Source organism: Musca autumnalis, unplaced genomic scaffold, assembly GCF_047663935.1.
Source record: "Musca autumnalis isolate F117 unplaced genomic scaffold, ASM4766393v1 scaffold_1, whole genome shotgun sequence".
NCBI lineage: Eukaryota > Metazoa > Arthropoda > Insecta > Diptera > Muscidae > Musca > Musca autumnalis.
The window spans coordinates 161,781,661-161,806,223 of record NW_027411644.1 but is presented as its reverse complement, the minus strand read 5'-3'; the positions used below and the strand labels follow the sequence as shown (position 1 = coordinate 161,806,223).

Sequence of the window (24,563 nt, the reverse complement as noted above, 5' to 3'; positions counted from 1 at the left end):
ATTCTTTAAAAAATCCACGTTTATTATGTCTTTAGGGGTCTCCTAAAATTCTTAAACAAATCCAAGTTTATTATGTCTTTAGGGGTCTCCTAAAATTCTTTAAAAAAACACATTTATTTTGTCTTTAGGGGTCTCCTAAAATTCTTTAAAAATCCACGTTTATTATGTCTTTAGGGGTCTCCCAAAATGTCTTTAAAAAATCCACGTTTATTATGTCTTTATGGGGTCTCCCAAAATTTCTTTAAAAAATCCACGTTTATTATGTCTTTAGGGGTCTCCTAAAATTCTTTAAAAAATCCACGTTTATTATGTCTTTTGGTGTCTCCTAAAATTCTTTAAAAAATCCACGTTTATTATGTCTTCAGGGGTCTCCCAAAGTTTCTTTAAAAAATCCACGTTTATTATGCCTGTTTACAGCAAACGGTTGAGTGTAGGTACAATGCAGAACCCAGTTCAAGTGAGAGCCGAAACAAATCAAAGTATTGATGTAGTTTTGATGTGTAGCAAGACAGGTGCCGTTGAAAAAACTCGACAATCAAAGCAAAGTAAATGAGGAACCAATAAAACGAAGGCGTAGAATATGTAGTGTTGGATAAGGATTTATTTGTACAATAGATTCGTTACCAATCCAAAAAATGTAGGTGTTTGTTCCTTAGCTGATTAAACAGAATAGGCTTATTCTAAAAGGAAGTAAGGTCTTTTCAATATGTCGAAAAGTAATCAGTAAGCAAGACTGACTACTTTAGTACAATTTACTATGCCGTTGTTACATTTGATCTATTCGGAGATTTGAACATAAAGCAAGGGCAAACAAAAGGGAAAAAGTAGGGGTTTACGTTTTGGCGTAAACATTCCGCCCCCTCATATCGAAAAGACCTTGGATCGCAATACTTATATTTAAAAATTCAGTAGTATTACTAAATATATTATAAGTGTTAGCGCAGTATTTTTTATATCTTTTTAGAATTCAATTGTTCTTAAGGAAAGAGATTTGTGTAATTCAAAGACAGTATGTAAATTCATAGGAAATAGGAACGTTATTCTATTAAGATAAAAATTAGTTATTAAATGATCCATATAGTACGATTCCGAAAATAGTGCTCTGAGCAGTTGGCAGACCAGGCTTGCTGTAAATACCGTCGAGGATAATTCGAGAGTATGCATCGACACCTAAAACAATATCAATTGGTGCCGCAATGTTAAATTGTTTGTCGGCTAAAACGAAATTGACAAAACTGCTCTGTAGGGAATTCGGAAGCGTATGTTTGGGTGTCACGGTGCCAATCCGATTATTGACTCGCAGCGTCACATCAATCTTCTTCGTTGGATCTGTGGTTGAGCTCATCGTTAAAGGACAAATAGTTTCACTGTCAAGTTCGAGACAAACGGCCCCCAGTGTGTCCACGTATTTTTGAGAGACATAGCTCATCCTTGCCGCAGAGTCGAGTAAGCATCTCGCATAATGCTCCTTCCCCTTTGCTTCGATCTTCACCACCGCCGTGGGAAGAAGTGTGGCAACATTCTGGCTTAAGATGGACGTAAGAGATGTTGGTTGCACCTTGACTGGGAGTGGTCGCGTATTCTGGTCGTGAGGTAATCGGTTGGCTGAAGAGTGCCTATCTTGACTTGAGACTGCGGCAGTCTTTGGAGATTTATCGACCGCTTTCGGTAAAAGTTCCTTTGATTGAGATATCGATGACTTCTGTAGTCGAGAGTGGACATGAAGAAGAGTGTGGTGGTACTGTCCGCAATATCTACAACCGGTCCTGGTGAAGCACGTTTTTTGAGAGTGGGTATGTGCTAAGCAATTAATGCAGTAACCATATTTTTTCACAAGGTGCATTCGGTCAATGGTATTAAACCTGTGAAACCGACGACAAGATTTAAGGGGATGCATTTTCCTGCATACTCTACAAGCGAAGTTATGTCTGCGAGACGGCGATTTTGACTTCTGTCTGGAATTCATACTCTGGAAGAAAGAGGAAAGGATTAGAAACAAAGGAGATGGGATAAAATGGAGGTATTATGTATAGAAAGTTGGAGAGCTGGGTGTGGATTAGTTTAGGAACTATCGTAGGGTAATATTACTAATTTTGTTATGGGGCGCGTAACTAGTCCTTTCTGTGTAAGGACATCTGCAACTCGAACCCTTTGGTCTGCACCGGGATGTACTTTTACGATTCTTCCAAGTCGCCAACTATTCGGAGGTAGATTTTCATCTCGAATCACAACAAGCATATCTTTGGCGACGTCTATGTCGGGTGTTTTCCATTTGTGTCTCTTTTGGAGCTCCTTTAGGTACTCATTTTTCCAGCGCGTACAGAAATGCTGATGTATCGCTTTGATTCTCTGCCAGCGATTGCGTATGGAAATGGGTTCTTCGAGGATTTCAGGATCCAACGGAGCTAATATCGCGGTACCGATAAGAAAGTGCCCCGGTGTTAATGCTGTCAGATCTGATGGACTTTGGGAAATTGGAGATAAGGGCCTGGAGTTGAGACAACCTTCAATTTTGGACAACAAAGTTTGGAACTCTTCGAAGGTGTATTTGTGGGAACCTGCAGTTTTCTTGAAGTGTTGCTTGAAGCTTTTCACTCCTGCCTCCCATAGGCCGCCCATATGGGGAGCACCTGGAGGTATGAAATGCCATGTTATGTTTTGATGTGAATAGCTTGAGAGGAGAGCAACATGAGAGGTTTGGATAAATTGCTTTGCAAGAATACGGGATGCGCCGACAAATGTGGTGCCATTGTCCGAGTGTAGGTGGAGTGGACATCCACGTCGGGAGACGAAGCGGCTAAAAGCAGCGAGGAATGTTGGTGTGGACAGATCGGAAGTTGCCTCAAGGTGAATTGCTTTAGTGGAAAAGCAGATGAATACGCAAACATATCCTTTACTCATTCGACAGTATCGTCCGGCATACGTCTTGATGTCAAATGGCCCTGCGAAATCAAGCCCGGTGTGGGTGAATGGCCTCGAATATGTACACCTTTCCGGAGGCAACGAAGCCATTAACTGCTTTTGGCATTTTCGCTTGAATAAGAAACAAGGCTTGCATTTGTGAATGGTGGTTTTTATTAAATTTTTTACTTTCGGTATCCAGTACTGATTACGGACTAACCGGAGAACCAGCTGATTGCCGCCATGAAGAGTTATCTTGTGAATAAATGATACGAAGAGCTGCGAATAAGGGCATTGGTAGGGCAGTATTACTGGATGTCTTTCGTTGTAAGAAAGCCATGTAGCCCCTTCCAATCTACCACATACACGAAGAAGACCATCAGCGTCTAAAAACGGGTTCAAATTCAGGAGTGTACTCTTCAGGGGTAAGGACTTACCGAAGGAGAGCGCTGAATATTCGTTTGGATACGTTGCTTTTTGGATTAGGCACACCAAACGCTTTCGGACATAGGTTACTTCGTGAGGTAATATGACGTGAGTTTCTTCTCGTTGAAAGTTAGGCTTGAACTTTGGATGAGTCGCTTGAATAAATCGATATACATATGCCATAACACGTATAGCTTTGGAATAGCAGGAAAAGCGTTTCAACACATCTTCAAATCGGTCGAAATAAGCAAAATGGTTCTGAATCGGTTTCTTTTCTAATCCCAGTCCATTGTCTACTTCTGGATGAGATTTGGGCCAACTCTCTATTAGGTCGGACAACCAGCTCGGTCCTCGCCACCACAAATCGCTATCTATAAGATCTGGAGGATAAACACCTCTGCTAGCTAAATCAGCTGGATTGAACTTGGATTCTACGTGAGACCATCGGGAGGGAGACGTAATTTGAACTATCTTGGAAACTCTGTTAGCGACAAAAGTGTTCCAAAAGCATGGTGGTTTTGCCAACCATGAAAGGACAATGGTGGAATCTGTCCAGCAAAACACAGAATAGTTTTCGAAGTCGAGCTGAGGGAGAATGGTATCTACCATATCCGCTAATAGGGCTGCACCACAGAGTTCCAGCCTTGGAATGGATAAAGTTTTTATGGGAGATACTTTTGTCTTGGAGCATATCAGACTCGTACGGATATCATTTGGATAGATAATTCGAATATAAATAGCTGCAGCATATGCCTTTTCTGATGCATCAGAAAATCCGTGGAACTCAACTTCAGCGTCCGGAATAAAATGTACCCATCTAGGTATTCGGATTTGGCCAATAGCTGGATATTGTCTTTGGAATTCTTGCCACATACTAAGAGATTCTGGGGATATTTCTGCATCCCATTCAGTTTTGTCCATCCATATCTTTTGCATTATGACCTTCGCTAATACGATGACAGGGGCCAACCATCCAGCTGGGTCAAAAAGCCTAGAGATATGTGATAGGACTGCCCGCTTAGTATACTTAGAATCATCATGGAATATTGTTATGGAAAAGAAAAAATCATCAGACAGGGCATTCCAACGAATCCCCAAAGTTTTCACGGAGCTACACTCATCAAAGTTGAGGAAATTAGAATGCAAAAGGTCTCCCGGGGGTAAATTTTGGAGAAGCTCTTTGGAATTGGACGTCCATTTTCTCATGGAAAATCCTGCTGAATATAACGCTTGGATTAGCTCATCTCTAGCTTTGACAGCTGATTGTATATCGTGTGCCCCCACAAGGGCATCATCAACATACATAGAAGATCGCAAAATAGTTGAAGCTATAGGAAACTCATGTTGCAAATCTTCAGCTAATTGTCTCAATGTTCGTATTGCCAAATACGGAGCGCAGTTGACCCCGAACGTCACAGTTTGGAGTTCATAGTCCTGAATCGGATCATTTGGACTTTTTCGGAATAAGATTCTTTGGAAAGGTGTATGATCTGGGTGTACGCGGATTTGTCGGTACATCTTCTGAATATCTCCGCTAAAGACGTATCGACAAAACCGCCAGTTGAGAATGAGCATGGTTAAATCACTCTGTAACACCGGACCGGTGTAAAGAATATCATTTAAACTTAAACCATTTGAGGATGACTGTGAAGCGTTGAATACCACCCGCACCTTGGTGGTCGTACTCTCAGGTTTTATCACTGTATGATGCGGTAGATAGAAACATGAGGTAGATTCCATTGGATTTCTTGGTTGGACCGGAACCATGTGATTTAATGAAACATATTCCTGTATATTATCATCATATTCCGCTTTTAATTGGGGATCTCGAAGAAGCCTCCTTTCGTTACGGAAGAATTGTGCCAGAGCCCTACTTCTCGAATGTCCCAAACTTGAAATTGGAGAATACTCCTCCTTAAAAGGAAGGGAGACCACATATCTTCCCTCCATATCACGAGTCGTTGACCGACTATATAACTCCTCGCAAAATATGTCAGATTTAGATACTACGCGTTTTAGTGGAATGTTTTCCACCTCCCAAAACCGTGAAATCTCTTTATCCAAAGAGATTTCAGAAAAATATGAGACGCGTGTGGAAAATGAGTTGATGTTTTGGTTTGGAACTGGGCCGGTTAAGACCCATCCGAATACAGTTCTCTGAGCCATTAGAGTCCCACAGATTCCATGCTTGCACCCAGCCAACATAATGGAGGGAAGAACGTCTGCACCTAGAAGCAGGTCAATCTTGGAACTTTGGTAAAACTTAGAATCTGCTAGGTCCAGTTCCGGAAAATTGGATGTGATATCGATGTCGATCGTCGTAGAAGGGAGGTTATTGGACAGATGGGGAACCACTAAGGCGGAAACTTGGATCTCAAAGTTTTCGTTAGAATGAGAACCTATGGTAAGTTGACATTCTTTATGGACGTTTGCGGACACAGTATTATTGAGACCAGAAATTTTAGCGGCTGTGCGGATGGATGGAAGTTTTAAAAAGTTGAACAACTTTTCGGAAATTAGAGTTCCCTCGGAACCCGAATCAATCAACGCTCGCGCTGTATAACCAACATCAGAGTACACAATTTTTACCAATGCAGTCCCCAGAAGGACGCCGTTGGAGTTGGCGGCAAAACAATTTTGGACAACACCATTAGAATTGTCAGTGGACTGTACAGCAGAATGTCTGGAAGGAAATGGTTTGGCAGAACCGCTGGGGCCTGAGCTTCGGGAAGTTTTGTTGGGGTTTGGAACTTCAGGATCTTTGTGCAGTAAAGTATTGTGGCGCTTGTTGCACTTAAAGCAAGAATGCTTGCTTTTGCAGTTGTTCAACAGATGAGCGCTGGAGAAACAGTTCAGACATAGATTACTTCTTTTAATCTCAGCCAACCTCAGCTTATAGTCCATATTGAGGAATTTGGGACATTTCCGGATTATATGGAATTCTTTTGGACAAAGCTGGCACTGGGTCTGTGAAACTTTAGCTTGAAATTACTTAACCCTAGTGTTGGCCTGTCTAGGTACTGAAGAAGCCTTGGAGTAGTGTTTGCTAGTGTTAAGATCTTGAGCGCATTTTAGTTCGGAAACGGACTCCAACGTTCTATATCTATTTGTCAGGAAACTGTCTAGGGACGACCACTTAGGAATGACGGTCTTATCAGTCAGGGTTTGTTCCCAAAGGGTGAGGGTAGAATCTGGCAAGCAGTTGGAACACACAAAAACAAAAATTGAATTCCAACTTTCGACATCTATCTTGTAGAGTTTCAATGTGGATCTACAAGCGTTAACCTCCCGCTGAAGTTTTTTGATAGATGTCGCATTTTCAGACTGAATTGGAGTAAGATTGAACAGAGTCCTCAACTGTCCATTCACTAAAACTCGTTCGTTCTCATAGCGAGCACATAAATTGGCCCAAGCACTGGTGAACCCGTCGTTAGTTAGTGGACTTTTGGAAACTATATCGTGAGGTTCACCGGTGGTCTTTTGGGACAAATGGAAAAGCTTTTCTACGTCACTAAGTTTTGAGTTACCAATACAAACGGCCGAAAACATATCACGGAATGTCGGCCACGACTTGTAGTCACCGTGAAATGTAGTAAGCTCAATGGGCGGCAAACGGAAGTTGCTGTTGGAACTCGCAGACAGACTTGGAGATGGACTTGGAGGCACTACTGACAGACTGTCAATCGCTTCTGTCAACTTGGATATGATCCGACAGTACGTAGAGTATGAATTTCGGTACTTCTGCTTGACAGTCTCTACCTCAGAGGCCTCGTCCTCGTTTTGAGCTTCTTGCCCCTCATCCTTTTCCGTATTGGACAAATCAGCAACGCATTGCTCATACGAGTCCTTTAATCGGTGCCAAATCGATTTAATCTCCTCCTTGTGCGTTTCTAAAAAACATCGTGTGGTTACTGGCAGTTCGTTGCTATTTAACGAAGCCTCGAACTCCACTAGACTGTCGGCCAAGAGTATAAACTTGTCTAAGGACATGATTGGAAAAGTGGGAAGGACTACCTAGCTTTACGGGAAGTGACACTCCTCAAAATATAGTGTACGGAAGTTACGCTATATGGTAATCTAATTAATTTGAACGATATAGAAAAAACAGACTTAAGTGCTGTCGAAAGTTAGGGTGAACTAATGTGCCGACCAATCAGGATAACTACCAGCTTATCGTGTGCGTGTTGATGGTACTTTCCAAAGGTAGAACCATAAACCCAAATCTAGTATCTAGGATATATTCAACCGACTCCAAATGAAAGAAGATTAGTGACGGAACGTTGGACAAATCACTTTAAAACCAATACAGTTTACGGTATCGTTCTTGATACGTCCAGTGATCAGAAAAGTATGAGGTTTTATAGGAAAGAAACAAATGAACAACGAGACAAATATGTAGTCTATTGTGTGATTAAATTGTACGACTAAGTGACCACAATGTTTGTATGACGTGGTTGCTGTTGCTTATTAATGAGTCAATGCTATTATGTAAAGTTACCTTATTTGGGTTTAAGTGATAAATTCAACCCACTGTGCGGATGTATCTTTCACCAGTATCTCGCTCTATTCACGCTTGTGAAAATCAGATACTCCTTAACTTCGACCATATGATGACCCAATGGAATTGAAACACTCAAATTAAAATATAGTAATAACTGGGATTACGGACTGGTTTGAGAAGAGCTGTATGTCAACAAAAGGAAAAAACAACACTCTTTCCCCAATTTGTTTGTTCACCTACAACGGATGTATGTATATGTAAGGCAAGAGCATTCCTCAACAACAACATGGAGGAAAAAAAAACAGGAGACAAAAAATGATAAATATAAAGATCAACACACAACCATATCTATTATTTGAGAACCACAATAAGAGAAGTGATAATCTCTTTGAAATAACGGAGAGCAGGCCAAGTATCGTGGCTTTTGCGGAGAGCCCACTCAATGGCAAAATAGACGGAGGAGCAATGACACTCAAAACAATATTATGGATAGTAGAGAGCTTGAGTGATATGCGCTCACAGCACATGCGCAATCCAATGAGAACTGAGTAATGATTGGCCTGTTGTTATATTATTGAGAATGTCATAGATAAACGCTCGCTCTTTGGTGGAGGCGGACTAGATAAAACCACGTTTTATTTCTGAAGCGTGAATTTACAGTGCCGAGCAAAAGTAGGTTGCAACAATACGAAATAAAGAAAATCTCTTGCAAAATCAATTTGTGGTGGCTTTTTTATGATTCACTCGTTGTAAGCCTGTGCTTATTTCCACAAAAAATTATTATCAGAGGATTGTTTTTTTTGTCTTGTTTTTTTTTCCGAAAATTTTAGAACATAAAAAACTCACATATAGTATGTTGTCCAGAGACTTTTATTCACAAATCTGTGTATAACTTTAGCGGTTGGAAAGGACAAGATGTACTCACTTGTAATGGACTTTTCTGCTTGTTTTAGGAATATACCTTAGTACCTTTGGTGGGTTTGGAACAAGCTGGACTTATTGCTCGACAATGTTACGTTTCTTCAGATCAGCTCCCAGTTTACCAGCTACTTTAGGGTGTATACAGGTCCCAGTTTTCCGGCAACTTTAGGGTATTCCCAGTTTAACCTGCAACTTTAGGGTGATCCGAGTTTAACCGGCAACTTTAGGGCTATTAACACACAATTATTTATCCACACAAATTCTACAAACTTCTTCGCGTGGTGCTTGTTTTTTTACGCGTCCTTTGGGCACTATAACAACGATTTCAGCAAATAATCCGTCTGTCGTGTTCAATTGAAATTAAATCACTTAACTAAACAACGAAAAGTGATCCAGCCAACCTTCGATTGCCGCACGAAACCTGTTTTTGTAGCTGAAAACTCTCACAACTGAGTCTAATCCGGCTCGTTGTGGACCAAAATGTTTACAGCAAACGGTTGAGTGTAGGTACAATGCAGAACCCAGTTCAAGTGAGAGCCGAAACAAATCAAAGTATTGATGTAGTTTTGATGTGTAGCAAGACAGGTGCCGTTGAAAAAACTCGACAATCAAAGCAAAGTAAATGAGGAACCAATAAAACGAAGGCGTAGAATATGTAGTGTTGGATAAGGATTTATTTGTACAATAGATTCGTTACCAATCCAAAAAATGTAGGTGTTTGTTCCTTAGCTGATTAAACAGAATAGGCTTATTCTAAAAGGAAGTAAGGTCTTTTCAATATGTCGAAAAGTAATCAGTAAGCAAGACTGACTACTTTAGTACAATTTACTATGCCGTTGTTACATTTGATCTATTCGGAGATTTGAACATAAAGCAAGGGCAAACAAAAGGGAAAAAGTAGGGGTTTACGTTTTGGCGTAAACAATGCCTTTAGGGGTCTCCTAAAATTCTTTATAAAATACACGTTTATTATGTCTTTAGGGGTCTCCTAAAATTCTTTAAAAAATCCACGTTTATTATGTCTTTAGGGGTCTCCTAAAATTCTTTAAAAAATCCACGTTTATTATGTCTTTAGGTGTCTCCTAAAATTCTTTAAAAAATCCACGTTTATTATGTCTTTTGGTGTCTCCTAAAATTCTTTCAAAAATCCACGTTTATTATGTCTTCAGGGGTCTCCCAAAATTTCTTTAAAAAATCCACGTTTATTATGCCTTTAGGGGTCTCCTAAAATTCTTTATAAAATACACGTTTATTATGTCTTTAGGGGTCTCCTAAAATTCTTAAAAAAATTCACGTTTATTGTGTCTTTAGGAGTCTCCCAAATTTTTTAAAAAATCCACGTTTGTCATGTGTTTGGAAACCTCCTAAAATTTCTTAAAAAAATCAACGTTTATCATGTCTTTGGAAACCTCAAAAAATTCTTTAAAAAAATCCAAGTTTATCATGTCTTTGGAAACCTCCTAAAATTCTGTAAAAACTTATAACATATGCAATTTTCGCATATATTCCCGCGAACTAAAATTATGTCCAACATTTATACTATTTTTCCCTCAGTGTATTTTTGCCAAATATGATGAATGTGGATAATTGCTCGGCAGACTGTAAAATCTCTTTGCTATTAACCACTATCATACATGGCCTCACTATCAATCATGGCCTCATCATTCACATAGCCGTAGACAGACTGCTCGACTCCTCCTCTATATTTCCAATGCTTACCGAGGCTATGTGTGGCATATGATATTGCATTATACTCAATTGTATTACGTTAAAAATACTACTTTTTAAACAATAAAAGTAAAACATTTTTCACACACAATTTTATTTATTAGAAAGTTCAACAAGAGTTGCTGCTTCGTATTGTTTTGTTGTATATTTATCTTCACATTTAAACAAAAAATTGCATATAATTTTTTTTTGTGATAGCTAACATACAGGTGAATGTCGCGTCAACGTCATCTGAACCTGTGTTTACAACTGGAAAGGTCTGTTGCTATTTCAAAACAATAACAATCCCATATCCATTATGACCACCAAAATATTTATGATTTCAGCCTAAGGTCATTATTGTTTTTTTACTGATTTTTTTATGTTTTCGTATTTTTATTTTTGCAACTCTGACCCCCACTGGATGCACTCAACTACAACTTTATTGTTTATTCTCAGGTTTATATAAATATATGTATGTGCATGTGTGTGTGTGTTTGGTCATGTACCTCGTGTCCAGACAACAGGTCTAAACATTTAACGAAAATTTATTATTCCATTGACTGGATTTTTAAAATGTCATGTTTTTATTCATGTTCAACATTCACTGCCAACATTCCAAGGATATGTGACAAAATTTAGAAAATAAAAAGTATGAGGTAATTGAAATTTAAAAGCTTTAGTTATAGGTTTGTAATTTATTACAGATTAATTATTATCACCACAAAAAAAAAACACCAAAATTCACGTTTATTATGTGTTTAGAAACCTCCTACAATTCTTTATAAAATCCACGTTTATTGTTGCTTTAGAGGTCTTCTACAATTTTTTAAAAAATGTATGTTTGTTGTGCCTTTAGAGGTCTTCTAAAATTCTTTAAAAAATCCACGTTTATTATGTCGTTAAAAACCTCCTAAAATTCTTTAAAAATCCCCTTTATTATGCCTTAAGAAAGGTCATAAAATTCTTTCAAAAAATTACGTTTTTGTGCATTTTTATGCCCCCTAAACTTCTTTCAAAAATCACGTTTTTCTGCCTTTTTAGGTTTCCTATATTTCTTTAAAAATCCACTTTTTTTGAGCCTTCTGAGGTCTCCTAAAATTCTTTATAGAATCCACGTATATTGTGGCTTTAAGGGTCTCCTAAAATTCTCTAAAAAATCCACGATTATTGTGTCGTTAGAAACCTCCAAAAATTCTTTAAAAATCCACGTTTATTACGTCTATAGAGGACTACTAAAATTCCTTGAAAAATCCACGTTTATTGTGTCATTAAAGGTATCCTAAAATTCTTTAAAAAAAAGCCACGTTTATTGTGTTTTTAGAGGTCTCTTAAAATTCGTTACAAAATCCACGATTATTGTGTCTTTAGAGGTCTCCTAAAAATCTTTAAAAAAACCAATTTTTTGGTGCCTTTAAAGGCCTTCTAAAATTTTTTAAAAAATCTACTTTTTGTGTCTCCTAAAATTCTTTAAAAAATCCACGTTTATTGTGTATTTAGAGGTCTCCTAAAATTCTTTAAAAAATCCACGTTTATTGTGTATTTAGAGGTCTCCTAAAATTCTTTAAAAAATCCACGTTTATTGCGTCTTTAGGGGTCTCCTAAAATTCTTTAAACAATCCACATTTATTGTGTATTTAGAGGTCTCCTAAAATTCTTTAAAAAATCCATGTTTATTGTGTATTTAGAGGTCTCCTAAAATTCTTTAAACAATCCATGTTTATTGTGTGTTTAGAGGTCTCCTAAAATTCTTTAAAAAAACCACGTTTATGATGTCTTTAGAGGTCTCCTAAAATTCTTTTAAAAATTCACGTCTATTTTGTCTTTGGAGGTCTTCTAAAATTCTTTAAGAAATCCTCGTTTTTTTTTGTCCTTAGAGGTCTCCTAAAATTCTTTAAAAAAGCCACGTTTATTGTGTCTTTAGAGGCCTCTTAAAATTCTTTAAAAAATCCACGTTTATTGAGTCTTTAATGGTCACCTAAAATTCCTAAAAAAACACGTTTATTGTATCATTAGGGGCTCCTAAAATTCTTTAAAAAATCCAAGTTTATTGTGTCTTTAGGCGTCCCCTAAAATTCTCTAAAAAATCCACGTTTATTGTGTCTTAAGAAACCTCCTACAATTCTTTAAAAATCCACTTTTATTATGTCTTTAGAAATCTCCTAAAATTCTTTAAGAATCCACGTTTATTATGTCTATAGAGGACTAATAAAATTCCTTAAAAAATCCACGTTTATTGTGTCTTTAAAGGTATCCTAAAATTCTTTAAAAAAGCCACGTTCGTCGTGTTTTTTTAGGTCTCTTAAAATTCGTTAAAAAATCCACGATAATTGTCTTTAGAGGTCTCCTAAAATTCTTTAAAAAATCCACTTTTTGGTGCCTTTAAAGGTCTTCTAAAATTCTTTAAAAAATCTATTTTTTTGTGTCTTTAAAGGTCTCCTAAAATTCTTTAAAAAATCCACTTTATTTTGTCCTTGGAGGTCTCCTAAAATTCTTTAAAAAATCCACGTTTATTTTGTCTTTGGAGGTCTCCTAAAATTCTTTACAAAATCCACGTTTATTGTGTCTTTAGAGATCCCCTAAAACTCTTTAAAAAAATCCACGTTTATTGTGTCTTTAGAGATCCCCTAAAACTCTTTTATTGTTGTTTAGAGGTCTCCTTTTTTTAAAAAATCCGTTTTTGTTGTTCTTTAGAGGTCTCCTAAAATTCTTTAAAAAATCCACTTTTATTGTGTCTTTAAAGGTCTCCTAAAAATCTTTAAAAAATCCACTTTTATTGTGTCTTTAAAAGTCTCCTAAAATTCTTTAAAAAATCCACGTTTGTTGTGTCTTTAGAGAACTCCTAAAATTCTTAAAAAATCCAATCTTATGGGGTCTTTAGTGCCTCCTAAAATTCTTTAAAAAATCCAAGTTTATTGTGTCCTTAGAGCAGTGTTCACCAACAACTACAAACCGCTCCGTTTGTGTTGGGCACACACACGAGATTATCTATCGCTCTCTAGATCAGCAATCGGCACACAACAACAAAAAATTGAGCAAACATTGTGTGATTGCATGGTTTTTCAATGCGTTAATAGAGAGCAAAGCTCTCTTTGCTTGCTCGCGAGTAAAGGGCTGCCGAATGCCGCTCTAGATAAACATCGTGTACGTTAATTCATTGCTAAAACAAAGAACAGCATCCGGCAAAAAGGGCACACGTGCCCTTGATGAGAATAACAACAGAACAACCACCACTCAGTCTTCGTTCAGACGTTAATGAAGAAGGTTCTGTTGTCGCTTGTTTAAATGATATTTAATTTTAGCAATGCATTAACGCACACGCTGTTTGTGGAGAGAGCGAGAGAGAGTCGTATGCGTGAGGCCGCAAACAATGCGTTTGTATTGGTGCCGATACCTATCAAAGAAGATGATCGGTGGTGAGAGTAACGTTCAAAGTCACCACAATTCAGATTGTGTGTGTTCACACAGCCACGACTCGCGAGCCCAGTGGTGATTAACACTGCTTTAGAGCAGGTATCGGCACCAATACAAATGCATTATTTGCGGCCTCACGCATACGACTCTCTCTCGCTCTCTCCACAAACAGCGTGTACGTTAATGCATTGCTAAAATTAAAAATCATTGAAACAACCGACAACAGAACCTTCTTCTTTGACTTCTGAACGAAGACTGAGAGGTGGTTGTTCTGTTGTTATTCTCATCAAGGGCACGTGTGCCCCTTTTTGCCGGACATTGCTTTAGAGGCCTCCTAAAATTCTTTAAAAATCCACGTTTATATTCTCATTAGAGGTCTCCGAAAATTTTGTAAAAATCAACGTTTACTGCGTCTTTAGCAGTCTCCTAAAATTATTTAAAAAAATCCACGTTTATTGTGTTTTTAGAGGTCTCCTAAAATTCTTTAAAAAATCCACGTCATAGTTTTATCAGACTAGTAGCTACTTAATATTTCTCTAACGATATTTTTTCGTTTTCCTCAACAAATTGATGCTAATCATCGCAATTATTTCCCATTGTGTGGAATTCCCTGTCTAGCTGGCTGGCTAGCACCTCAATGTCATTAAAACTTTCACTTTGCGAAATTTTGGCTGACCATTTTTTTATTTTTATAAACTGGTTCTATTGTTGGTGAATGAATTTGGTGAATTCATAATTGTTGTTATATCGACATGGGTGAATTATTGGCTAATTGTATTTTTTTTTTAATTTGAATTATTTGTATTTTTTAAAAATGAAAAAACAATTGTTTTTGGTTTTTTGGTCTTGTTCATCGCAACCCAGTCAAAAATTCTGCATATTATTAGATGGAAATATTCAGGTGTTTTATTGCTTACCATTCCCATTCATCTATTGTTCATAATTTTTATTTTTATTTTATTATTTTTTATTTCTATTTGTTTTTAACAAGTGTTGTGTTTTACTGTTGTGTTCAACATGACCTCGACATTGGCAATTGCGCTGTGGCGTGAGAGTGTGAAGTTTAATATGTTTTTGTTTTATTTCTTTTAATGATATTTCATAAAACAATTACTCATATATTGTATTTATATTTATTTAGCAATTGCTATTGTGTGTATTGTTGTTTCCAATTATCTCTAAAACATTTTGGTATTTTTATGTTATTTATTTTTTAGGTCACTCATCGTACAACGGGTGAAGTTATGGTTTTAAAAATGAATCAATTACGCGCCAATCGACCAAATATGCTGAGAGAAGTACAACTACTTAACAAATTGTCACATCCAAATGTATTAAGGTGAGTATAGACTGTTGATTTTTAATTAATGAGAAAAATAAAAATGAAATTTTAGTTAGTGTATATAATGATAAATTTGTTGAGGCAAGGCTGGGAAAATTTATTTCTATACATTTGTCATTTTTAATATTTTTTAGTTATCACTACAACAAATTGCATTTTAAACTTGAAAACTGCAAAACTCTGCTTAAATCCAAGGTCATTGAAAAATTCAGATCACCTCTTATTTTTGCACTCATTTTCAATTATCACATACATGTGTACATGTTTACAAATTATCCAAATTATTTGTTAAGCCTCTCATATTTGTGTTAAGTGAACGTTTATTCTTCTTCTTCTAATGTGATAATAAGTAATTGTGTGTGTGTTTTTTTTTTTGTGTATATTTTTATTTGTTTATATTTTTCACTGAAGTAAAGTGGCACAAGTTTACTGATATAATTTATTTATTTTTGTTTACTTTTCTTATCGGAATGTTTATTTGTATTTTTGTTTATTTATTGCAAAAATGTACTACATTTTTTGAGTGATTCATATACTTCTTATGATGGAAAAGTGAATCTTATCAATTATTTATAAAAAATATAAAAATAAGTTAATTTCAGAACGAAATTGAATTAATTTGCTCCCCATCAGGCAAACAGCTGCCAAAGAAAGTTCTTTAAATAAGGATAGGGGGTATTATGCACAAAATTACAAAAATGGTCACAGATGACACTTCAAACCAAACTGAATCTATATGTGGATGGACTCTTCTGTTCGTCCAAAAAATCATTTATAAACTCCAGTAGGGATGTCGAACGGGACGGGATTTCAAAAATCCTGGGATTCGGAATTTTAAAATTCCTTATCCCGGGTTTTGGGGCAATTTCGGGACTGTGGGATTTGTGAGGACTTGCCGCTATAGCCGTATTTTGTAAAGTAAAGAAATCAATTTTTATTGATAAAAAATAAATTGGCCCAATTAAAATCGTATTTGAGTAACAAAATAAAGTAATTATATGAAAAATAAAGCTGTGTCAAACGAACGCTGAGAAATTACTCCCTTACCAAAAAAGCTAATTCGTATGATTTTTTATACCCTCCACCATAGGATGGGGGTATATTAAGTTTGTCACTACGTTTGTAACTACTCGAAATAATCATTGTAGACCCCACAAAGTATATATATTCTTGATCAGCGTGCAATTCTACATCGACTTAGCCATGTCCGTCCGTCTGTCCGTCTGTGGAAATCACTCTAGCGTCCGAACGGATTGACGTAGGTTTTGAAATTTTGGGAAAATATGTTATATTTACGTAGGACTTTTGGTATTGAAAGCGGGCTATGTAGTACCACGCTTTCGTATAGCCCCCATACAAAATGACGCGTGACGCGTCGTCGTTTTAAGGAATTTTTAAGATATTTGGCCCATTTTACCACCGAATTGGTTGTAGTTTGGTACTTTGTGTCTCCAGAGGGCAAAAAATATTCCTACCAAAGTTGGGTTATATAGGTCCACGTTTTGGTATAGCCCCCATATAAGGCCCCATATAAAGTACGCGTCATTTTAATATATTTTGAATGTATTAGACCCATTTGACCACAGAATTGGTTGTAATTTAGTATTTTGTGTCTTCAGAGGCCAGAAAACATTCCTACCAAAGTTGGGTTATATAGGTCCACGTTTTGGTATAGCCCCCACATAAGGCCCCTTATAAAGTACGCGTCATTTTAATATATTTTGAATGTATTAGACCCATTTGACCAAAGAATCGGTTATAACTTTGTATTTTGTGTTTCCAGAGGCTAAGAAAAATTTCTACCATAAAATGTTTATAGGGCCAGGTGTTGATATAGCCCCCATAATACAATATCTCCCGATTTTCGATATTTTGAACGTTTTAGCCTCATTATCACACCGAGATAGGCGTATAAAATTTTTCCCCAGAAATTTGTAGGTATAGGTCCACGACATCATATAGCCCCCATAGAACGGTACCTTCCAAATTTCGGTATTTTGAAGGTTGTGGCGACATTAATCCACCGAAATGGCTGAAATTTGTAGTGGAGGGTATAAAAAGTTCGGCCCGACCGAACTTAACGCTTTTCTTACTTGTTATATCTTCAACAACTCATTTTACGATGATTATTTTTTCCATATGTGAATAAAACGCCATAAATAAGTAACTTCGAAAATCCCGGGACCCGAAAGAAAAAAATCCCGGGGTTCGGGATTTACTAAATCCCGAAAAAACCCGGGTTTTCGGGATTTCGGGATCGCCATCCCTAGTGAGTAGGGTAGCTTTCGAACGTAGTAACCGATTTGTTCTAAACTTTGTACAACTGTTTTGTAACTTAGACCAGGATCCAGTATAAGATATATTGGCCCAATTTTCATTGACCTTTCTCAGGAAAGTTCATTAATTATCACTTAATTGTAGTTCTAAGGCTTTTCTCAAACGGATCCTGCGTTTTTTTTCAAACTTAAAATAATTTCGAAAAAATTCATATATTTTCCCTTAAACCCTTTCCCTGTACTACAACCACACAAGTTCAAAGATTTTGGATTAACGGCAATTTAAGATGCGTTTCTTACAGCCTGTAGTCCTTTTGATTCTCATTACAACTATATAATTTGCTTTATTTTAGAGCCAATGTTCCTGGGATAATGGTAGTTAAACTTTTTATTATCCTACAGTGCTACCATTTAAGGCAGGATATTGTAAAGGCTTCAAGAAAAGTGTTTCCTTAAAACCCTCATTTAGTTTCGACTTCTGAGATTTTTTTGCAGATTTTCCCACAAAACTTCTAATAATGAGCAATGTGAATAGCATGACCTCGTACACATACCTTATAAGATTTTCGATGCATCGATCATATGGAATGATATCTATTCAAGTGAATCAAAACTCATTTGAAGTAACACACGCTTTTACAACTCCTTGGAAATTAACATTTCACCTATTTTTTTCAATAACATTTTCATATGTTGATTTGAACTCATTTCGTGACACGCGTGACACGAACACCATTAAATTCTATGGAATTACAACTTTTAAAAATCCTACAGTCAAAAACTATCCCACGTGCAGGATATTGTAAAGGCCTCAAAAACTCTTTTCCTGTCTAAAATATTTGTTGGGTTTCGAATTTATCAAAGAGGTTTTTGTCAGTTTTTACCGCAGAGTGTTAAAGTTCGTTTGGCTTGGAATTGATCGGAGAGGTTTCTGTTAATTTTTATCAGAGAGAAGATTTATTAATTTCACCTCACTAATACATAACCTGGTACACATTCATATAATCCTCGATGCATGTGATCTGGAATGGTATCTTTTTTATTTATTTATTTTTTCAAAAAGCATTTTCATGATTGCATTTGAAATCATTTCGTGACACGCACACTCTAATAAACTATATGATATTTTGTGTCATTACCATTTCGTGACAATCACATTCTAATACATTTTATGGGATTGACATTTTGTGTCATTCTTTGGAACCTCTTGTTCACCAATGCTTTGGAATGCTATTTCTACAATTCCTTGACGTAAAATTCTCTTGAATTCCTCCAAAAAATTAGTGAAAGACGCGCTTCACATCTAACTTTTCCATTTGGATTTGGTGATTATAATCGAGTAAGAAAAGTAAAAAATCGGATAAAGGGGGATGTACCTATGAACTTAGGTGGCTATAATGTATGGTCTGAAGCTTTATCCATTTCAAATTTTATCCATTCTTTCGAAAAGTATTTTCATGAGTTAATTTGAACTCGTTTCGTGACACGCGCGACGCGGCTATAACAAAATTTAAGTTTTTGATGCTGAAATAAGCATACACTTCCAATAATTCCATTATAGTATAACTCCTTATGAAATAATGTAAACATGCTACCATCTTCATTAACAGTAGTGCGTTTTTCTAACTCATTTTTGATCTACCGAAAAAATCAAAAATATGAATAAAAAGTTCAAATAAAAGTTAACAGCACTCTTGCTATAGGAAGAACTTTACGAGCACTTTGTTCTGGTCTCTAACTAATCGAAAAATATCGTAATTACCGAACTTATAAGCATTTTAGTTTTACCGAGTTTTGTCGGTAACTCAAAAAATGAGTCAGAGAATCGCACTACAGAAGGCTAAATAAATAATTTAACATGGCAAAACTACTTATTTTACTCTTTACTAAGGAATCAGCACCGTGAGGCATGACGTTTATGCCCAACTACAAAACCGAGTGTTCTGAGTTCAACGCTCACCATTGGCAAACGAGTTTTTGATAACAAAACTACGAAAAGCTGTTGATGTAGTTTAAACGCCTGTTCCTAGGTCTGGCGCAGTGTGTAGTATCTTTAGGTACAATTAAGAAGTTCGCACGTTCTATTCTGATAGAGAACGTGAAATTGAATATACATAAAGAAGAATTATTGATGGAGCAACATTTTTAGTAACCAAACTTCTTCATAAAGGACTCGAAATATTGAATTACGTAAACTAAGTTTGGAAGAAATTTTTGAAAAAGTTTTACAGTTATTTTGCACAAAAGTCATTTTAGTATGTGCCGGCAGGGTTTTGGAGCTTTTGGGTCATTATCTCAGGAAGTATTGACTTACTCCGGGAAAAATTGTACCGTTGTAAATAAGGTCGCTAGAACAACCTACTGAAATAAATCAAAGCGATGCGAGAGGAGCTCTTAAACTTTCCTTTTTCCGAAATTTGTGTGGAAGGTACCCGAAGGAGTGGACCGATGTAGTTCACATTTTAACCTGATACATAACTGGATGAAATGATGCATTGTGCAAAGTCTGTAACAGTCAAAAACTCTCTGCGGGAATCATTTTGAGGATTTATCATTTTGGTTGGTGCCGTCAGCGTTTCATGGAGCTTTTAGGCTAATATCTCAGGAAATATGGACTTGCGCAAGAAAAAAGTTTTTCCTTCATAAAGGAAGCTGTAAGAACAACCTACTAAAAAAAGTTTCAAAACGATACGAGAGGAGCTTTAAAATTCACTTTATCCGAATTTTTAGTGGGAGGTACCCGAAGGAGTGGACCGACATAGTCCATATTCGAGCCCGTTATACATCTGGAAGGAATAATACGATGTGCAAAGTTTGGACCAAATCAATTGCTTCCTTCAATAGTTATCGTTCACACCATTTTACCGAAAATGTTTTAACTTTTATGGGGAAGGTACCCGAAGGAGTGGATCGATATGGCCATCTTCGAACTTAAGCTAAGTTTGGACAAAATATTACGATACCCAAAATTTGATTCGAATCGGTTGATCCGTTCGAGAGTTATCGTGCACACCAGCCAGACAGACAGACTCCAAATTGTCTGAAACTAATTTCGTCCAAACATACTTGGGGTCTAAAACCGTCATTTCGATAAGGGACATTTTTGATCGTATGTATATACCCTTTCAAGTCTAAAGTCTGAGGGTATAAATAGGGTATTTTAAAAATTGGGCTAGCGAATATTTTCCTTTCCAATTTTATTATTGAAATCATTTAGAATGTTTTGAAGACAAAGGACTAGACAGCGGTCTTATGCTCCCTCTAAGTGCTCGTAAAATGGGGTAATTAGTTCACAAATGAACTAGTTCAATAGCACGATTCATTGAAAAGAGAGTGTGTGGATTAGTCGATATAGTTCGTTAAGTTCAGTTCAAACTAATGTTCTTATCATTCTTATAGGTGTAGAAGTGATATTGAATATTTTAGGGCAATGGTAGCCAACATACTTTTCTATTGCATACTTTAGGGGGTGTCATTGTGTGAGTGCTATGTTTTTTCAATTATTTGAATTGTGTGTGTGAGAAATTTGTACACACACAATTACAAATGGGAGCCCCATTGCCTGCCATTGTTTTAGGGACACTCAAAACCCCCCTCGTCGAACCAAGAATAGTGTTCGGTAGCATTCAGCAGTGCTTATCCGAAGAACGAGAAAACCCTTCATTTCTTATTGTTTATATAAATTAAATCACTCATAAAACTCAAATGTTCAAAAATTAGTTTCCCTCCTCCCTCTCCTTGGGTGCAATTGTTTAAAATTAGATTAAATAAATAAATAAATAGTATTTTGTTGTTTCTTTTTTATTTTGATGAAATATAAACATTGCTGCTGTATTGTTGTAGGTCAGTGCCATTATTTTATTGTTTTGCTGCTGATGATGATGCTACTGATATATACACAGTGTAGATGGGTGACTTGCCTAGGCTAAACATCAACAAAAGTTTACGTTCTATTCATAGCATCAAGCTGATTTGAGTCGATGGATGAACGAACGGATGATCGCTCGTACAGACGCCGCAAATAACGTGATACGGGAGAATAACTGAATTCTAGAATCACATTTGTACGTTCGTTCATTCGTTCGCATTGGCCCACTTCATGATCAATGAATTGTATTTCTATAAACATATTACCGCCGCACAAACATACGATACATTTTATTTACAATTAAAAAAAAACATTGTATTTAAATCTCGGTGGTTTGTTGGTTTTGTTGTTGATGCTGTTGTTTTTTAAATAACATTCGTCTAGAAAAAAACAATAACTGTTGAATTTATTTTTAAATGTTGGGGTTTTTTTACTATAGCTTTATTTCAAATATAAAACGGTTTTATGAATGAGGGAATATTTCATGTCAAATCAGAAACAACAGCAACCACAAATCACCAACTAATGATTCATGTTTTAAAATGTGATGTCATTTTATTTCGTCAAAATGACGTTTCAAATTATCTCACGAGCGGATGGATGAGGGTTACTTTGGTGTAGAATTACATTTTAATTCTAGGGGTTAGGTCAGGTTTTGTGTGGCAGTCAAGTGCAAGCTGATGATAGATGGATTAATTGATGTCAGCCTTATTTTTTTATATACTTCAACATAAAATGAAATTTGTATCAAAACTAAATGTTTGCCAATATTAAAGTTCATAACATGCTCATTTTGGATTTGAATATTTGTATAATATGTAAAATCCGCTGTTTAATCAATACCAATGACCTCTGGTATAGAAAAAAGTATTGATAGTATTACTCAAGCACGCGTGCCAGTTAAATATAAAAGTAAAAATATTGCTATTACCCACAAAACCAAAAGTAAATTATATCATTAGACCACTGAGTGTAATAACTTGAAAATGACCTAACCTAAACTATTGCCTTTCCTCTAGAATTTCAAATATTTTTTTTTCTACTCAAATTTAAAATAGTATTTTTAAAATACTGTTATTGCGGTTTAATCCCCATTTACACACAGATTTGTGAAGTGGTTTCGATGTCAGTTGTGGCAAACCAAAACCAGTTATAGCCGTCTTTATGAGTTGGTAGCACATTCTATTAATTGTTCGTTTGTTTTTATATTGAAAATATCAATTAACAATTGGAATTTGTAATGGTCGTAAAAAATTTACATTCCAAACAATCTGAGTACAAAGCTTAATGTGAATGACTAAAAATACACTAAAAAAAGTTTAACGAAGGGGCATTTGTTTAAATGCCATTCCTTAAAGTGATTTTAATGAGCATTTCATACAAAATGATTCAAATTATAGGCTACAATAGAAAGTCTCATCATGAAACTGAACCTGGAAATGACTTCCAATTGAGGAGGAGGAATTCAAGGTCAAAGATCAACTTTTGAGCTTGTTTTTATATTTTCCCTCAAAAGGTTGGTGTTTTCATGTTTTTATACTACATACATACATATCGCTCATTTACTCAAAGAGTGGCATAACTCAAAAAATGGGTTTTTTGAGTTAGCAATTTCTATTTTTTCTACGACTTCTACTTTATCTTGTGTCAAATTTTCAAGTTGATATCTCTAAAACTCAACGAGTTACAGCTTATTTTCTAGGAGTTTGGCATAAATCATCAAAAAGTTTTTTGCATTTATGAAGCACTAAAACACTTCAAGTCGTGCTTGATCTTGCACAGAAATTTGGTACTGATATCTGGCTACTTCTCTGCAAAATATGGTCCATGTAGTTATTTTAGTTTTTGTGTAATAATCTTTTTAAGTTGTGAAGTCAAATTTTAATCGACAACTTAAAACGCGTTTTTCTCGAAACTTGATTTTTTGAAATGTGACACTCTTTGAGTAAATGAGCGATATGTTCCCACAACATCCCCGAAGGGACAAGGGAGACTTCTCTCATATCAATGAGTGTCCTCCGATTCATATTGGGTCAATGATATGGGACCTACTTTTTATCGCCGAGTCCGAACGGCGTGTCTTACGACACCACTTGTAGAGGAGTGTTTCATGGCTGAAATACTCAGGAAATGTCGCCAGCATTACTGAGGGGGAATTTTGCCACCGTTGTAAATTTGATGTTGCTTGGTCTGGCATTCGAAACGCAGACCTTCTGAGTGCAAGGCGGACGTGCTAACCATTGCACCACGGTGCCTCCTAATTATCAAAACAAGTAAACATTTTAGCGAATATTTGTGCACTTTTGTGGGAGAGGTACCGGAAGGAGTGGACAGATATGATGGCCTATCTTCGAACTTAAACTAAGTTTGGACAAAATATTATGATACCCAAAATTTGAACGAATCTGTTGATCCGTTCGAGAGGTATCGTGTGCACCAGCCAGACAGCCGCACAGACAAGGCAAATCAACTCCAAATTGTCTGAAAGGGATTTCGTCCAAACATCTGGTACCGTTATTTGGATGAAGTACAATTTTGGTCGTATCAATGTCGTAACTTTCGCCTAAAGGCTGTGTTTATAAAAAGGTCGATGTAATTCCAAGGTGACACAAAAACATTCGAAATACCTTAAATGGGTAGGTACCGTTAAATAGAGCCTACACCAAAATTTGGATGATTGTTGTTGTTGTTGTTGATGTAGAAACGCAAATATATTATGTAACGTGAACTATCTGCGTCCATAACGAACCAGGAGGCAGATGAGTGCAAATGCAGCGTGTCGCGCAATCCCAATCCACATGCAGGGCACGTTTTGGGTATCGCGCCATCAATTCCGGTCTAATATGAATTGAGGTGGCTGATCGTCCGGATCTTAACTGGATCTTAACTGGGTTAAAACCACACATTTTTGATTTGGCAGCTGATGTTCTTCTGCTGCGATGGATGGGTAGTTGGTTGTCTCCAAGTGCACAAGTTCGAGGCAGGAACTCTCACAGCGGTAACATCCAAGCAGGTACTGCATCTCCTCATGGAGATAGTCCATTGGGAGGAGGCACCCTGTTGCAGTTTTCAGAGCGGCATTCTGGCAGGTTTGAATATTCTTGCACGGGTGCCACCGTGGTGCAATGGTATGCACACCCGCCTTGCACGCTAAAAGTCGTGGGTTCGATTCCCAGGGCAGGCAACATCAAATTTTCAACGGTGGCA

The 24,563-nt window shown here is 36.6% G+C and overlaps 1 protein-coding gene across 1 annotated transcript in view; it reads left to right on the top strand.

The window, feature by feature from the left end:
• The window catches only part of cdi (serine/threonine kinase), a 409,485-nt gene that overhangs the window by 251,150 nt on the left and 133,772 nt on the right, over positions 1–24,563 (top strand). Inside the window, exon 3 of the mRNA XM_073958754.1 lies at positions 15,088–15,209. Coding sequence (XP_073814855.1) covers positions 15,088–15,209 — 122 coding nt within the window. The remainder of the gene's footprint in view (positions 1–15,087; positions 15,210–24,563) is intronic.